Genomic DNA, 18,873 nt, shown 5'->3' with positions numbered 1-18,873 from the left:
GGTGTCACAGAAGACCACTGAGACTACAACCCATTTCCCTGATGCCCCAGCTGAAGAATTTCTCATATCAACCACGATGCTTCTCCATGTGGCCGAGATGACCCTAAACTTCTCGGTGTGTGTTAATCTTGCTTAGTGCCAGATTCAGTCTCCCAAAGGGAAATCCCTGAGGTCGCACAAAAGATGAAGCAGAGCATCTCTTCCCGTCTCTCACCAATTTTCTGCCTGCATGCCTCAGCTTGCACCTTTTGGCATCGTAAGCTATCATACGGAGCTGCAAAGCCCTGCCAGCCATTGCAAAGCATCCAGCCCTCTGGAGGAACAGAAGTCTGGTGTTACTCCTTCCTGAGCAGGACACTGCACTGCTGGTCGTATGTCACAACTCCAGTGTCAACAGGGACAGCTTGCCTAAAGTGGAAGTGGGCAGCACTTCAACTGAAGTGCTGAGAAAAAAAGAAAAAAAAAGAAAAAAAAAAATCAACAAACCCATGTGAGCACACTCCAGTAGCTTCGGCAGCTTCCTCCTTCCTAGCCTCACCTCCCAAAAGAAATGTATCAGAGGAAGTGCGTACCAGCCAGCTAATAGCACGTCATGAGAGACTAATCTGGAAAAAGCCCAGGTGGTGAAAATACTATGGGCGGAGACAGCTGATACTAACCGAGAGAAATAACACACAACTCAGACTCATTCAGCTTTGTGAAGCAAAACAGCAAAATGAAGGGACTGCGTATGGTCTGTCCACTTTTATCCTTGGCCTGGCTGGAGTGCAGGCTCAAAGGCTAGACCCAAAACAGCAAGGAAATGAGTGTTGGCATCATGCTGCGAAGATTGCTAAATTGGTGGCAGACTTTGGCACAGTTCTGAGGTGTGCCAACTAGCACAGTCCCAGACAATGCTCAGACATGGCCAAGGGACCATTTGAAACAGGCAGCTTGCACGTAGCCACGCAGGTTGGGGAGGTGAGGAGATCTCAGCTACTCATAGGTTATGCTGTAACCACTTGGCTATGGAGCCAGACCTAATTTATTTACTGATAGAGATGTAACTAGCATATTTGCACTGTCCCCAGCAAGAGTTAAACTCAGGCTGTCTGCTGGCAGGATACTCTAAGGCATCCTAAGCCTCTACCCTGATTTCTGTAGATAGCAGACAAGACTCATTCTCCTCGTGTTGAGATGTCCAGAAGTCAGACGTCTAAGCCTAAGCCTACTATTTACACTTCATGGGAAGAAATACCTTGAATATCTCATCACGGGCTATAAAAATTTCCCCGGGTGACTAAGTTAGGTGGGAGTGTCTCATTTTCTAAGCTTCTTGGAGGCTGGGTTCATTGCTACACAAGCATTTGAGCTCTCTAAACTCACCAAACCCTGTTCAGGAGCTCCCTTTCCTTGTCATCCCAGAGCTGGGGGTGATACAGCACCATAGAATAAGGGACATTTTGTAATTTAGATGGTTAAGTGGCTTGGTTTTAAGTGGTTGCTCAGGTCCAAACACAGCTACATACTACATAGATGAACAACAGTATTTTCTCCTTCATAAATACTGCCTCTTAAATTTCATTTGTCTGAAAAATGGGAAGCATTAAAAAATTCCATAATCTTATTAGTGTGCAAGTTTTCATATATCAAGCTCCCCGTGACCGTAAGGCTATTTTTTGCAGCAACATTGCTGAATCGTCCCAGAGGAAAGCTCTGTGCATGCAACCAGGTCAAAACGCTGGAATCCAGGCTCCTCCTCACCCCTCCCAGAGAGAGCAACTGAACCAGGAAAAAAAGCAAAACAAAGCAGCAGCCAGACAGCCCTCACCCCACAGCACCAGGAGGACAGGGCAGATAGTAAAGTTTATTTTCCACCACCGCTAATCACCCTGTCTTGTAGACACAAAGATAAAGTTGTTTCTCAAAGGTACTTGAGAGCGTTCAAGCTTGTTGTGAATTTCTAAGTGTGAGTAGCTTGCTTAATCAGGGAAAAAGAATCAGGTTGGATAAGTGACAGCATTGCACTTTCAAATGCTTCAGCAGAACAGTAGGCAGGCAGTGGGGGTGGTAGGATCACTTATTAGGATCACTGAGTAACTGTCTGGTGGGTTTTCATATTTTTTATGCCTGACTGCTTTCTCTCTCTCTCTCTTTTTTTTTTTTTTTTTTTTTTTTTTAGTGTGGGGAAGAGGGGGAGAGGGAGGGAAGATAACTGTTGTAGGAGGAGCTTGTTCTCTATCTGGTCCTTTAGTTCTGCAAGAAAAGATTTTAATCTGGGCTGAACAAAAAGAATGGGTGGTAGATGACCGCCTCAGAAAGACTTTCCCAAACTCTTCTCGTATCAAAATGGGCAAAGAAAAAAACCCAACCACCACATACAGGTGGCTTAATGCAAGCTGCATGTCTCAAAGCAAGGGTGCAGATACCCACGGCTTTGCTCCACCAGCCAGGATAGCCCATGGCCAGGGGGCTGAGGAGCACAGGCGCAACACCAAAGGAACATCACTGCCCCAACCTAAGGCTAATCTGGTTATTTCTGTACTGAAAGGACCGGGGAAGTCCTAGCAGGTGTCTGGGACACCTACTGGTCTGGATGCAGCATTGCTCCTTCCAACCATGAGCTGCTCCTCCCAGCCTACCTGCAAATCCCATGGCCGATCACCCATGAAGTCCTGAGCTCAGACTTTATTGGGACATCCCCAAAGCATCCCTGTGATGCAGTACATGGGCTGAGAAACCCCAACAACAGCAGCACTGTACAGACACCCAGTGTACCTGACTGTACTGGCACCAGTCAGGTTTCAAAACAGCCCTTCTGGCACCACAAAAAGACCTAAGTTGCCACATCCCCTCACCCAATAAGGTAAGCACGAGTCTCAGACATCACTTCCAGGCTTTCCCCATCAGCTCTGTAAAACAGCACTTGCACACGTATTCCAGCTCAGTCAGACAGAGGGGATTTTAAGCTCGTCACCTTGTGAACAAAACCAACGTTGACTCAGCCACAGGGTGCAAAGGAAACAATCAGGACGGTCTGGGGTATTCAGAGGTCACACTGCATGTCTGCACGCCTGAAAACTGAACAAGTGCAGCGGTGCTGGGTGTTGGGACCCGGCTGTCACACTGTCTTCTTCTTTCCCCCTGCCTGGGTTTTTGTAATTCTGTGTTCGAGGAGGGGCAGGGCAAGCTTGAGCAGAGCTTCGGTGAAGCTCATTCAGGAGGTTTTATTCTGATCTTCATGCATGGCTCTGCTGTTGGTGGGGTCTCCAGGTCTACACAGTCAGTGCACCCCTCAGCCAGAACTGCAGGTTATGCGTCCCTAAGGAAGGGTCTGCCTGCTGTGCACAGCATGACAGCTGCTGGTTTTACATGAAGAAGTCAGAAAGTCTCCAGATAGGATGGAGATCCCCAAAAGTCTCTGTAGGGCCTGCTAGGCAAAACTCAGCCACCCGCCTGCTTCAGGCTCCCACGAGGAATGGTGAGATCTCTAGGAAAACATTTTCCAGAATAGAAAAATTTCTGTTCCCTCTGCCTAAATGAAGGTACAGGAAAGTCATGTCTGCAGTCAGAGAAGGAACACAAGCAGCAGTATTCACTCAGAAACAAGAAAGGCCTTGAGAAACATCATCTGTGGGAGTCGCTGGACCTCTGAGGCCTGTCATGTTCTTGGCCTGTCTGCCATGCATGATGACGGGGGCAGAACAAAGGGCGATGGAGAAGCTAATGGGAGCATAAGCAGTTCCCAAGCATCCAACAGACTGAGCAGCCTGGATCATCTGGAGGAGCATTTGTCCTCAGCAGTGTCTGTCCAAAACTGTACATTGCAACAGCAAAGCACATCTCTTGAGGAGCCACAACAGGAAGTTACACCCAGTTGGAGGAAATTGGTGGAACGGTTAGGAAACCAAGCAAAAAGACATTTTGGTGAACTGCTGAGCTTCGTTTTCAGCTTTGTGGGGTCTGTTGCTCTGAAGCAGCTGTTCCACCATGAAAAAAGCCTGGAAAGCCCCTTAATGTGAGACATGGCACAAAGTGTGTCCTGGAAACACATCCAGCCAGACAATCCAATCATCTCCTCCTCAGTAAGGAAAAAAAATGGATCTTCATACAGGGACTGTTCATTTTCCATCTTCCTCTTGTGAATCCCCTTCTACATTAAAGTTAATCTTATCAGTCTATAAAAACAGTCCATAAAAACAAAGACTTCTCAGGAGAAACATGGCAAGAGCAATGCCAGATTTAGGGAGCACTCAGGGCACTGTAATACTGACCTGCCTGGGATGTAAAAGCCATGACCACATTTGCTGTAGTCCCTCCCAGTGAACTCTTCTCTTTCCCTGCATCAGCCTTCCTAAGGGACATTGCACCACTGAAGCCCTTTCAGTCTCCTCCGTCTTTGCAGTTCCTGATCTTTCTACTACCAACAGCCTCAGAAATAAGGCCTGTCTCATGCTTTGTCACATCCACTCCTCAAACAGGACAAGTTTTCCCTTTCTTGTCCTTTGAGAGGCAGTCAAGTTATGGCCATGTAGCTCAAGATGTACCATCATGCTACAGAGCACGTCCAGGGATAAAGCTGCAGTAATTCAAGCTGTAGTCTAGAAGCATATAAAAGCAGCCTAAAGTGAAGACAACAGGTACTAAAGATATTTCTCCATCAGAGTAAACCCTATACTCTTCTCCAGATATCACCTTTCAGTCTGTACTTTCTCTCATGCTGGTAATGGTGTTACTTGTCAGTAAAGCTACTAAATCCCTCTGAGGATGCAATGAGCACTTAAACTTAGACTGGTAAATGCCCTTCCATTTAGCAGCAGATTGCAGCCTGAAGCACCTGAAAGCAAAAAGCTTGCTGGGACTTTCAAACCTTCAAAGTCTTCTAGGAGCCCAGGACACACAATTCCTTTCCCATTTGTAACAACTCACTTTTCCTTTGCATGATAATTATACTTTTCCAGAGTACTTTTTTTTTTTTTTTTTTTTCAGTGTATAGCTCTACAGGATGCACATCACAGAGTAGAATACCATAGAGTTCTGCACAAAATCTGCCAGTGAGTTTGTCACATTGAGTTATTACAGATCAACGCTTTCTGTCACATCACAGTGATGCTTTGCGATAAGTACAGGGACCTTAAACTGAAATGAACATAGACCTATGTATGTTTCCTCCTTTCATTTGGCTCAATGCCTGTGTCACCATGAGCAGAAAAAAAATATATTTTTGAAGGGGAAAAAATGGATTATCATAAGGGTTCATCTTAATGTAAGGAGAATGAAGGAAAACTTTGTTTGAACTTGGACCTATCCTTATGTGCCAGATGAGTTTTTAGCCTAAATCAGTTCCCCAGCTTTATTTAATGTAACAGCATATAAACATGCCCACAAGCAGAATGGGATATCCTCTTTCATTAGCAGCGTCAGCTCAGAGTCCATAAATTCAGGAGCTCCTTGGGCCATGGGAGGAAACTCTGGTGTCCCGTGCTGAGACATTGCTCCTCTTTCAATCCTAACCTTTTCTACTTTTCTCTAAGGACCAAGTTCCTCATGCAGCTAATTATATTTCCAAACAACATCTCCCCTCACGTGTCACGCTCCAGCTGAGTCTGCATTCAGGCCAGCACAAAGACCATTTTGTCGTGTGGAAAAACAGTTCCAAGCTTTGTTTAACCAACACCAACACTCTGGAGTGAATGCTCCCGTTCAGACTGTCTTGTCAAGCCCCAGGATGAATTAGCAACCAACTTACTGGAGCCACCTCATAGCCACCAAAAACAGACAATGTACAAGAAATAATTGGGAATAAATAGGGCAGAAAGACAATACAGCCCCAAATCCCAGGACAGCCCTTAGCATTGAAAGGAGGGGGAGAACAAAAGAGGTAGTAGTTATTTAGATTAGACTTTAGCTCAGAATACAGGGAATGTGCAGATGCCAGCAGAAGCTTGAGTGCGAAGGAACTAGAGGGTCTGGTTCAAACTTTTCTTAACCAGGCAAAACTGTTGAGCAGAATAACCATAAGAAAAGGTAGGCACGGTTCATGACATCATTTGAAAACACAAGAAAAGGAACAGACCCATCAAGACTCTCCCCAAGGACGAGACCCTCAAGTTAGTGGTCCAGGTTGCCACAGAGCTAGACCACACAAGATACGTTAGGACCACAGCACAACCTCCTCTGCCCTCAAACGATGGGGCCAGCTCAGGATAATCAGCAGGATGTCCAACCTCACTTACCACCTCTAATTAAACTGTGGAACTCACTGCCACAAGAGTCTGTTGTTGCTACGAGTGTCTTATACGTGCATTCAAAAGCAGCTGGACAAGTCCATGGAGGAAAAATCAATTAAAAGCTAATAAAAACAAAGACATCAGCTCCAGCCCAGGAAGTCCCTGAGGAGGTAAGCACATACGGAGGAAGTATTACCACAGCCCTTTCCAGTTTTTTGTGTTGTTCTCCAGACACGATGTTCTGCTCTATCAGGGGTGAGGTAGCCTGACTTGATACTGCTGATTTTATGCACCAGCCATAAAACCATTTGTTGGTCCACTACATGGTAGGACCTCAGGGAATAAGAGATGAAACAATGCAAGGTAGTAAAAACACAGACTAAGTTAAAATTTCAGCAGATTTAGGATAACAGCGTGCAGCCAGGAGCTTAAGTCAAACAATGTATCAGTACTCTCTGCAGAAATGTTAGTAATTCATTTTTCAGCCCAAGCAGAAGGCTTTTCTGTTTGTTTTGTTTTTTTCTTCTCCTCTTTGGACTTTTGTCTTTGCCAATCTTCAAAACAGGAAAAAGAGGAAGCCATGAGTGAGCGTGCTTCTCTCTCTCTTTTTTTTTTTTTTTCCCCAAAAACAGGGAATGCAAAACCCCCTTAAAAAAAACACATTAACATACCCAACTTTATTTTTTCCCTTTCTTCCCCAAACCTGAACTGGGAGTTCATGTCTCTCCCTTAGAGAGCTCACTCCCCATACCAATAAAAACAAACAGAAAACTATAGTTGACCTCAAAAAGACAAAACCCATCTGCCCTTGCTGGCTATCCAAGGGCTGAGCTACCCACCTCAGACCCCCTTTTTAATCAACATAGATAGGAGTCACACAAGAAGTTCAATTTTATTCAGCCTAAGTGAGATGAAGGGACCTTTGGGCATGCCTGGTCTGTTCACTAGCTACAGAATTAAACAGTTAGTTCCAATAGGACATTTTACGCGTTGGCAGCTAAGGCTAGATCACTCTCACCACAATTAGAGGATATCACTTAACTGCTGTAAATAGTGAGGCAAGTATGATAAGGCATACAGGTGAGATGTTTATTTAGTGGTTTAATCCCTTATGATCCTGTACTTCCCGTTATCATTATCGTTTGCAAGCAGCATTCGCAAGTGGAAGCAGAGCTATTCTGACCCTGCAACTGATATGCAACACAAAATGACTTGGAGGTGTTAAATGAAACTCCAAGCCAGATGTGACCTAGCTGCAGGTTGTCTAGGGGCACCTAAGGAAAGGAGATCATGAAAAGAGTGAACTCAATAATTGACCATTGGAACAAGAATATTATAGGAAATTTTGTACAATTTTGTGTCACAGCTTTGGGAACAGGAGCTCCTTTTTACTTGGCCCTATACTCCCCACATGCCAACTCTGCTTTTCAAAAGCAAATGGGCCTCAAAAAGCAAGAGAAATGACACAGGTGCTACACATCTGACTTTCAGAATATGTTAGCATCTATATCAAAGCAGTTCTGAGTCAGACTCAGAGCATGAGCTGGAATTACAGCCTTTAAAACAACCCAGAGGCACAAAGGATATCACAGCAGTGTCCCTTGGGACAATGGGAGAGCTGACGGGACAATTGCTTCATGGACGAGATGGAGCTCAATGTACAGTAACACCACCACCCTGCTCCATCCCCTCCACTCAGGACCTCCAGAAATTAAGTAGGACGAGAGAAGCTTTCATTTCCTCTGTGCTAAAAGATGGGACCATCACAAAATTGTTACAGCAGTCACCTGTGAGATAGCTGACTTCACCAGATATTCACAATGGAGGGTCCAGATCCATCCTAGGGCTGCCCTCTCCCCTCCCATCTCAGACACATTTCGTAGAGTATTCTGAGTTGGAAGGGACCCATAAGGATCATCGAGTCCATTTGCTTATGCTCGAGGCATAATACTCAAAAGATATCGAGGTGTCACAATGAAATGCCACTTTCAGGGCCTCCCAGATCTGCCCTAGCAAGTAGCCCAAGGAAAGCCTGAAGACACAAAGCCTTTAGCACGGCATCCCCGATACATGCCAGAAACAGGGCAGGGCTGAAGCCCGTACAAAGGAAGAGGAAAAAAAAAGACTTGCCTGGATTAGTGTCATCCCTGCACTCAGTCGTTCTCTGTTCTCTGTTTGGATTCCTTAAGCTGTCTCCCAGCCAGGAACATTTACACCAAGCCCGACTGAGCAGCTGCCAAATTTTTCCTCCTCCTGTCTCTAGAGCTCAAGGCCTTTACCAAAGAGTCAGTGCAGTAGGAAGTTCCCAGTGCTTAATCAAAGCCTTCAGGTGCTCTTGGAGGACAAATTACAAGCCAGCGAAGGCAGGACAGACCTGCACAGAGTCACCAGCACTCCCTAACCTCTGATCATCATTCCAAGACGCCACAGCTCACTGAGGCGCTTTGAGTGCCAAAGCCCAGGTCTTTTGATGACCTGAAGAGCTGGTCAGAAGTCCTGGCAAAACTGTTTCACAATAAAATTCCTGTTTGTTGAGCCCCGAGTGCTTTGCATGAGCCTCTTCCAATTGAACAAGAATGTAAACAATGCCCGGCCAGGTCAGGACAGGGGCCCAGCTCGTCTGGCAGTAAGAGCAACAAACGTGAGCTTGGCCTTTTTCTGAGGTCCATTCCCCTTGTATTCCCCAAATAACCAGCTGTTGAATTAAGGATCTTCAAAGGGTACAAACCCTACTGGTCCCTAGTATCTGCTTATGGACCCAAATTGATCTTATCCCTCTAAAATGTGCTTACATATTTTGCCTCCAAAAGGCCCTACTAAATTGAAAGCAAGGTCTTGACAGACAATTCTGCCTATTTTCCTCACAAATCCTCAAAAATCTTGTCTTGCAGCTCATTGAGAGTTGAAGTCATTGCAGTAATGACAAAAATGAAGTCGAGGAAGCAGCTGCAAGGTTGAGGAAGCTTCCAGGCCATAGGAAATTTCCACGGACAAAGAGACACAGCTTTGGTTCAGGTCCAAATTAAACCAAGTTATAGCTTAAAAACAACAATCCCTCCCATGAACTGCAGCTCCTCCTCTTCTGGCTCTAAACACCTAGTTGTTTGGTCCTTTTAAAAAACCTGAAGTGTTATCATTCCCCTATAATTGGGCCTTTGACCCAGACTTTTCACTTAACACCTAAACCACCTGCAAGCTTTCGACTGCTTCCCTCCCTTGCAGAAACCCAGGCGAGCTTATCAGCCTCTCTCGCCGTGACTAATTAGCTGGGTATTGGTTTCTTTACTCTGCCAGGCAAGCTGTGCAAACCCAGCGTGAACGCTCTATTTCCAGCCTTGCTTCATCAGGCTCACATTGCCAGCAGAGGCTGCCTGCTCACCTGACACAGGTGGAAAATCCCTCCCTAAAATCAGGAGGGAGCCCCAACACAGGGGACAGGACAGCTGCCTGCAGGACAGGGATCCCACATGCATGTGCTATTCCAGCATCTCTTTCTTGAAGATGCAAGATGAGAGCAATAAGAGGATTTTATGGCGCAGGATCATCCTAGGAATTAAATACTTAAAGATGTTGCACCTCCTTTAAGCCAATGTGGACAGATGAAGCACGGCGTGCATGCACGTGCATTTTGCACTCCAGGAAAATGCACTCCACACCTGTGTTGACCTGCACAGGTATGATTTCTGCTTTCAGAAAATACTCCCAAGCTTTACACTGCTTCAGGAGTTTTATCCACAAGACATCACTGTCAGCAGTCCCCTTCAGCCTGCTACAGCTGATCTCACACCCTTCCTATGCTACACGCGAAACTGAGCCTCGGGATTAATGGGAACACAACCGACCAACGAACACGGGTCGCGAAACCCAAAAATAACCAGCGCGTAGAGCAACGTACCTCACATAAGACGGCCAATTACAACTTCCCTGTGCTAAGTGCTACGGCAGCAGCTCCTCCAAGCTCTTGAGTCCTGAAATACCCACAGCTCCCAGAGCTGCCGCTCTCCCCTCCCACCGCTCCCTCCCACGTCCAGCCGCCTCCTCTGCTGAAACACAAATCTGGGCCTGTTCATTAACTGAGACACCCACAGGGCCCGGAGAGACAGTTACGAAACCCGCGTAAATGGGGTTTCTACAGCAATTACTTGTTATTCACTCTTTTTCTTAAAGAAGAAAAAAAAAAAAGATTGAGAGATATGCTCTTGCGGCACGTGTTGAAAGAAAAGTTAAAAACACAGGAAATTGCAATTGAAAACAACAGTATATATATATATATATATATGTATATATATATATATATATATATATTATTTTCTGTGTGGAGTGGCAGTGCTCGGCTTTGATCCCTTTTCACCTACAATGCATTTCCATAGCTGTTTGCCGAGTGAAGCTTCTCTGCGTTTCTCCTCGTTCTGCCGGTCTCTCTCCTCTCACAACTTCTGCACTTGCTGGAGCCCACAGAAGGCAGGCGGAAGCCCTGGGAAACGGGACGTTTCCTGCCATTCAGAGCCTGCTGCTGACAGCGTGTGACAGGCTGCATGTGATGCATGTGGTGCATGCAGCCTGTCCTCTGCTACCCCTCAGCCAGCAGCAATAATTTCCCCCTTCATTTATTAAGCAAAAAATAAATATACAAAAAAAAACAAAAAACAAATAACTGAGTGTCCTGACTAGCCCACCTATAGGAGCTCTCCTACAGCACACTCCCCCTATGTTTTTCCAATCGATCCACAATTAGCAAATCCCCACAAATGTTTTGTCAAAGACGTTTTGGCAAAGCTGCAGCCCCCGCCACATACTCACTCTGTGCACCAGGAAAAATTAAGTCCGCAGCCCTGCGCCCTCCCCTTCTGCTTCAGAGCACGAACAAAGCCCCATTCTTCCCCAGGCCCTCAGACATCTTCCGACTCAGCGGCTCGCCTCCTCCCTGGCTACATGACCTCAAGGACTTCTCCAAGCTTGTGGCACTCACTGCGGGCAGAGGGATGAGGACAAGTCGGCTTCATAGAGTGAGAATGCGCAGGGTGGAGCAGGGGACAAGAGGTGCCTTGATCACCTTTTGTTCAGAGAGGTTCTTCTATGGTGTTGGCTTCCTTCCTGCTTTCCCAGACTCCCGGGTCTTTTTTGGATGGGATGTGCCCATAACTCACCGTCTAAATTAGACTGCACAACAGGGGCAGGCAGAGCAATAAGCCCCATATGAAGCAGGGAATGATACATACCAGGGAAGGATGCGGCCAAGGGAATGGAAAGGATGAGTGAGCAATGAGCTCAGCACCAGGCTCCTACCTGCTCTACGAGCTGAGACAGCAGAGAGCTGGTGACCAAGGCTCCAGCACCATGACAGACCTTTCCCTGCCAGTCCAAGGTTGGGAATGAAATCAGATTTCCCACATCCTGAGGAAGTGCTCACCCACCAGGTGGGCACCTCACCATTCAAGACCACTTGAGCCTCAAATCTTTCCAAGGTCTTTCCACAGGTGCTTGAGCTCAGGAGGATTTTCCAGCCTCCAGATCCCGTATAAATGAAGATTTCTCCCTGATGGTGCTTATGATCATGACTGCCCTCCAAAGAGGGTTTCAGAGACGGCATTGCTGAGCACTTTCTCACCAAGCACACAGACTGGAGACCCCCAGAACCCCAGCAGCACTGTGTGAAAAGCCCAGGAGCTGTGCTCCATGCCAGGACAATGGAGAGCCCACTGCATGGCTAAGACCTTCAGGTTCAACCCATTGAGTTCATTTAGACCTGTCAAGCTGAGCTTCACAACTTGGTCAGGTGTGTCTTGAATTCATGTTTTTTTTGGTGCTTTTGACTCTAGCTTGGTAACGCTAGAAACTGCTGACAGAGGGGTATGACAATTTGCTTTTGGACATCTCTTTCTTTTGCTCACATTTCCTATGAGGATCCTGTTTCTAGCCATTCAACTAGTTTCCCTGAAATGCACAGAGCTGGCAAAAATGTCACATTCAGTCTGAGACCTGCAGGCTGGTTCTCAGCTCTAACCCCATAGGACTGCAGCAGAGGCCCCAAGCTCTGACATTTGCCTCTCTCCACTTCAGCTCTGAGACATCCTCCCTGGGTGTGGAAAAGGCAAGTTGTCATCTGTGCAGTCCACAGATCTGTTTTTAACTTTTTAAAAAATAAAAGGTAGACTTAAGAGACCTTCGCTTGGGGAAAAATAAAAATAAAAATCAGGGACACATAGAAAGCCGGAGCTTTCTCATTTTGACAAAAGGAGTACACACCTGGAGTTCTGTGCAGCCTCTTCTACCAACAATTTTTATTAAATAAAACCAGTGGCTTTCCACAGAAGCCTTTAAAAATCTTCCCCATCAGGTCTAGTTCCATTATCTAACCAGATTGTTATTAATGAAATTGTCTCTGGCTATCAGCAGCCGCAGATCTCAAATACAAAGCGCGTGCTATCATTTCCAGTGGGAGCGTTGGGGATGCCACCAGCATTCCTTTGTCTCCAGCCAGCAGCGACAGCTGCTTCAGGCGTTATATTTTGCTCCTCTGCTTGACCACAGTTCTAAATCTTTGTTTCTTGCACTCACAGGCATCACTCTGGGGAGTGCTGATTAAAGCCAGGCTTAAAACCATCTCTAGGAATGAGACCAAACATCACTCAAGGGATCAGGGGAGAGAGCTGCAGTGCAGTAGCACCAAGTGTGCCATCTCCGAGAGATCCAGGTCTACCCTTAAATAGATCATAGGGTTACAGAATCATTTAGGTTGGAAAAGACCTCTAAGATTATCTAAGCTGGCATTCAGCTATCTGTGGCAATTTGCACAGATAATTAATTGCACTTGTGGCAATTAAAATACAGAACTGGCTTTGATCAATAAAACTAAGAGAAGTTCACCTTGCACCTTGTGTTTGGGTTTTTAACCGTGGAAATGGGCTTTTTCAACAAATCTCCCCCCAGCTTACAACTGCTGAGAAAAAACCTCTCCTGTCCTTCAAATAATGCCTCCTTGAAATGAGTGGCATTTTCCATCGAGGAGGGGTTTTGTTGTCACTGTCGTTTTGGTTTGGTTTTAAGCAAAGCCTATTTATAGCCCCTGTTCCTCTACAGAAACTGGGCACATTCCCGAGTTCTGGGGCTGTGATACTGAGTCAGCGCTGCTGGCCAGCACATCTTTCTATCACCACGGCAATACCAGCCCATGTTACAAGAACCAACCATGCTGGAAATAGCTGCCTTATGACTCACCCTGTTAACAAGAATATCCTTGACTCTGCCAGCTCCGATACAGGGTTACTGAAGCATGCCCCAGAGCAGCAGCAAGGAGTCTGCAGCCTCCAGTTCTCACAGTGGCACTCAGCTCCTGCTTACCCTTGGGCAAAGGCTGCTTTAAGATGTGAAAAAACATTTTTCCCCCCAAATGAAAGATAGATTCCCCTAGTATAAGTCTCAGCATCAAGCATTTTACCTCTCCTTCCAAAAAGCTGTTTTAGAAAAAAATCAGCAGTTTTGACCACTTCCCAATGCATCCTAAGAGTTGCAGATGAACGTTAACATCAAAGCAAGAAGAGTTGAGAGATTAAAGATGTAATACAAGGCTCAGATGGCACCAGGCCTGTATTCCCAGCCAGCACCAACTCGATGTGTCTGTCGCCTTGCTGCAGGCATGCCCTGGGACCGTCTGAGGCTTTGGCAGGGACAAAGGCAGTCGTAGCTGCTGGGACCGCATTGGATCTGCTCTACCTTAGTCAGATCTGACACAACACCCACCCCAACAAGGAGCAACGAGCTGCATTTTGCTAATTCACTCACCCAGGAGACTGATGTAGAGCTGGATTTCAGACACACGCATGTACTCTCACTCCTGTGCCTTGCAAGCCCAGAAACATGGTATTTGTGCACGCTGTTGAGAAACTACACGTGGAAACAGTAGCTAGATGTGTGTAATTATTTATATCTCATGCAAAAGGACTTTCACAACCTTCTTGATTATCAAACTTGTCCTGGTTCTTTTCACTGAGTCAACACAAGTTTTTTTTCCCCTAAAGGGTGAGAGAGGTATGCAAGGCAGGAGTGGTTAGAAAACAAGGTACAGAACTGGGATCGACAATGAGTACAGACATGTTTTCTACATCTGAGCAACGATTCACTAGCAACCCAGTACAACAATCAAACACTTTTAGAAGTTTTCTAGCTTGCACAAGGAGTGCTTTGCTCGCACGTGGGAATTCAGGTAACACGCAGTCACATGTGGGCATCTGTATTCATGTTTACTCGAGATGGAGCCGACCATCAGAGGAGACCACGGACGTACTCGAAGACAAGACTGGCCAGGAGCACGACCAGCACAGAACAAGCATAAGAAGAAAAGACACAAACATTAAAAAAATAATAATCATATATTCCACACTGAGATCTTTCCTCGGGTAGAAAAGCCCCATGAAGAGTTATGGGGCTAACTCTTTCTACAACTTCCAGTCTCATTGTTTGCTGGATGGGGCTCAGGTTCAGACTAAATGTGACGGTGTTGGTCTCACACAGGCTCTCAGCTTGGAGAGTCAAGAGAATTGATCCCTGGAAGTATACCTGATCTACACATTTCAGTTTAAGTTGAACTGCCTTCACCAACTTGGTTCTTTTTAGGGTAAGAAAGAGCTGGAAGGGGGGGGGGAAATAAAAGGAGCATAATCAGCATAATGGAATAAACATTGATCTTGACTGAAGGACCAAAAAGTGTCCAAGAATAACATGCATTAGCCTCCTTGTGCCTGTTAGTCAAGCTGTACCAGTTCCTTACCCCATTGGACAAACTCCACCTGCAGCAAGGTGGTGCTGGAACTGTTCAGCAGCTGGTCCCAAGCTGCACCAACTGATCCCATTTCCCTCCATCCCACACGGGGTAGAAGATGAGCCTGCGAAGGCAGGACAACCAGATGGCCTCGGTGGCAATGGTTACCACGTCAAGGTGCACCTCCCTCCATGAGACCTGTGGTACCTGCCTCATTGGGGCCCATCAGGATGCCTGTATCTGGCCAAAAAGTCAGGCTGCTGCATTGCTCTCAGGACCTTGGGATGCCCAGATGGTTTGCAGACACTTTGGGAAGACCAGGGGCACCTCAGCAGTTGCACCAAGCTCCTCATCATATCCAAGACAAGCTCAAGTGCACTTGAGACACCATACCACATGAAGTTATGTGACTAATGTGCTTACCGGTCATTAAAGCAATTCTAATTCTCACTCCACAGAACAAAAGAGATCAGAAATTCCTGTCCATAGAACAGCTACCTTCTAAAGTGCCAGCTGGCCAGGCTGAGAGGCACGAGAACTCTATTTGATGGTTACTTTTCTATAAAAACAAACACAGAAACAATGAAGACTTATATAAACAAACCCATGATGCCCACTTACTTACAGGAATAAAATGTGACTTGCAATTCAAAACTATTTGTTGCTCTGTAGTAGCTTGTCCAGCCAAAGGCTTTGCTACAGAGGAAAACAAACACTGGCCTCTGGCAGTCAGCCTGTTACATAGGAGCTGACATACATGCAGGAAGCCAGAAAACAGGAAAACTGGCCAAAAGAGGCCTACATTCCTATGGCATCACCACCAAGCTGTCATCTTTCAGCTCAAAACTGCTACTTTTGGGCAAAGGTAGCTGAAACTGGGAGCCTTTCAGTGGCTGGATGGTGAGCTTTCAGAAAACTGTACAGCACTAAAAAAGTGTTGCATTGCTCTTCCATGGTAGCAGAATGACTATAACCCTTCAGGTTTTTAAAATAAGATGGAATTTGTCTGAATTGGAGCAGAGAAGTGGCGCCAGTGAGGTAAGCAAGCACATTTCATGAGTTCTTTGGGGCTGCAGCCCTTTTGGGGACTCCATTGCTTGGCCATAGAGGAGGATGGTGACTTCTACCAGGGCTCCCCCAAATGCTCTCAGCTCAGTGTCACAAGCCCAGTTGCAACGCTGGGACCTTCCTCCCACTCCTGGGCAAGCTCTGTCACATGCAGGCCGTCGGTGGATCAGAGGAACCCAATATCCAGAGGCGGCTGGCACGTGGGGACACGAAAGAGGAGCAAGGGTACACGGGTACACGAGAGCCTCACTGAAGGAGGGTGTAGAGCAGAAATCAATTACATTTTCTTTCCCAATGCACGAGATGTTTCTGACTCATGGCCAAGACCCACGCTTATCACCCTGCTGGGTTTTATCTGTACCACCTGACAAAGCCACCCTCTCATTTGGGAGGGTTAGGAAGGGCTTATCCTGCCTGCAGACACAGGCAGCATAAGAGCAGATGACAAGGGGTAGCCAGCACAAGAGCAAATCAGAAGAGCAAAGCAAGACTTGGCCCACTCATTCCCCCACTCCTATCCCTCCCGGTTCCCCAAACCCTCATGGGACAGCAGCACAGACCAGACCCATCAGCAACCCACCTTTGCAGTAAAAGCAATGACTCACTACAAAACCACCCCAAGAGGCAGAGCAGACCAGGAGCAGGTGGCCTTTCTTCTGTGGCCTTCTCCTTGCCTTGGAGCAACCTTTCCATACCACTAAGATGGCCACATTTGTCTTCTCCCTTCAGTGCCTCAATGGGGATAGCACAGTCCTGTCTCACTGGGCTGGAAACCACCTACAACTTCATGGCACATCACCCACAGAAGTCCAACAGGCAGATACACAGTGCTGAGGAAACAAAGACACCTTGTCTAACAGCATGGTGGTGAATCGTACCAGTAAGCCCTGATCCTGCCGTACACGCCCGGATGACTTTGTGAATATTTGTCTCTGTGCAGCAACAAAATTGGTAATGTTCCTGTTTTACAGAGGCAGAAATGGCAGGATTTTCTGAATTCAGCTTCCTTAAACTGTCCTGTCTTAAATGTGGATGCATCTTCTCCCAACCCTATGAAATACTCTAACACCAAACCCTGAAGAAAGACACTGAACATCAACCTGCTTCCAAAGCTGTAATCACCTGACCTTCATCACAGCACAGAGCCAAATATTTAACAACAGGACCACAGCATCCCACAAGACTACCTCGGCAGCATCTCCCACCTCCAAGCGTCACCTGAGCAAAAAGCCCCACCGGCTTACCATGGGTTGAGCCGTCAGCCAGGACACACAGCCATGTGGGTGGAAAGCCGATCCGGGTGATGAAAACTGCCTGCTCTAACTTTTCAGCTGCTTTATTTACTCATTTTAAGAGGAAAGGAAAAAAAAAAAAAAAATCAAGGAAGTAATGTTCCTCTCCCAAGGTGCACCGCAAAACATTCTTGGTAGACATGGAAACCCCTGGAGGGCTGCCAGCCCTTGGCAAGCCTCCACATTAACATTTCAGCAAGCAACTCAACACTGGGATGGCTTTTTAGGGCATTTAAAGGGAAATGGCAGCCAGGGGCGGGCAACACGATTGCTGCTCCCCGTTGGCAGGCGCTGGGGCTGCTCCTCTGTTTGCCTTCGGCTCCGTGGGGAAGTTTGTCACGTTTCTGCCGTACACAGGGCAGGCAAGTTGTGGCAGAGCTGGGTGAAAATGAATACAGCCTCCTCGTTTCTCCTACAAGAGAGGTTCCCTAGATGCAGCCTGCAGGGACACAGGATGATCCTCATATGCCTAAAGGGAGGCTGCAAGGATGAAAACATCTTCCTGTGCTCTGGGGATTAAGTGGCAGCAAAAAGTATTTAAGAAGATCTATTCCTCCCCTGCCCCAGGGCTGCCTCTTCTTTGTTTAGGGTTGGGTTGGAGAGTGATGGGGAGCTGGGAGCCTGGTCTGTTCTCCCTGGAAGTCTCCGGACACAGAGCGTGGAGAACATGAAACCTCATTGCAAGGAGAGCAGATAAAGCTTGGGAGTGATTGCTTGGGGGCACAGGGGCTCTGGGGGTGGTTGGACAGGAAAGGAGACCCTCCACCTTCCCCCAAATCCCTTCCTCCCACTTATTCAGGGATATTCTGTGTGCATGTTCAGAAGTTTCCCACTGGACAATCCATCAGATTTCCATCAGCAGTGCCTGTGAACAACATCACAGCGTGTACGTGAGCGTGAGCACTCTGCCAGACCTTCTCACAAAGCACGCTCGTGTTAGAAAGCTCTTTTAAGAAATCCCAGGTATGTGGCCAAGATCTATACTGATAAAGCCAAAGAGAAGGAAGGGGATTTACTGCCCTGCTCCCTGCTGTCAGGTTTGGAGCATTTCCAGACCTCAAGTCTCCTGTGGCTCTTCATCCACTTGTCCATCAGCCCAAACGTGGGCAGCCAGTGGGATAAGCCCCAGGGGATAAAGGAGAAGATGAGGCAGGCAGGAACCATATCTCCATCCCCTTTCGGTGCTTTGACCCTCAGAGTTTTGGCTACAAAAGCTGAGCAAACGCATACAATTCAGGGCTGATATATTCTCCAAAACACCTCTGTGCACCACCACCAGCATCCCAGCAACTGGCAAGCTGGCACGTCTAACAAGATCCACGTCTCATTTATTTCCCAGGAGGATACAGAAGACAGGCTATAAATAGGAAGCTGATGAGTTTAACAGCACCTGCGGTTTTGCAAGGAGACTGGTGGTCATCCTGCAATCGGTGAGCACGTAAGAGGACGTGTAGTCTGGGCTCTGATTAAACTTATCCAGTGAGGGGTCACTGTTGGTAAAGATATACATGGGAAAAGACAGCTATTTGCCATCTCTGCAAAGCCC

At 46.8% G+C, this 18,873-nt stretch overlaps 1 protein-coding gene across 2 annotated transcripts in view; it reads right to left on the bottom strand.

Moving 5' to 3' along the window:
- Positions 1-17,323, bottom strand: part of ALS2CL (ALS2 C-terminal like) — a 44,022-nt gene extending 26,699 nt beyond the window's left edge. The window contains exon 1 of one of the 2 annotated variants that reach the window (XM_032183341.1): positions 17,280-17,323. In XM_032183341.1, the coding sequence (XP_032039232.1) occupies positions 17,280-17,282 (3 nt within the window). In that variant the 5' untranslated portion in view covers positions 17,283-17,323. Of the gene's footprint in view, positions 1-10,104; positions 10,166-17,279 lie in introns of those variants that run through there. The other variant, XM_032183342.1, reaches the window with a different exon arrangement.
- Between the last annotated feature and the right edge of the window lie 1,550 nt (positions 17,324-18,873).

The sequence above is a fragment of the Aythya fuligula genome, chromosome 2 (assembly GCF_009819795.1).
Source record: "Aythya fuligula isolate bAytFul2 chromosome 2, bAytFul2.pri, whole genome shotgun sequence".
Taxonomy (NCBI): domain Eukaryota; kingdom Metazoa; phylum Chordata; class Aves; order Anseriformes; family Anatidae; genus Aythya; species Aythya fuligula.
The sequence above is the reverse complement of the archived record's forward strand: the minus strand, read 5'-3'. Positions and strand labels throughout refer to the sequence as shown.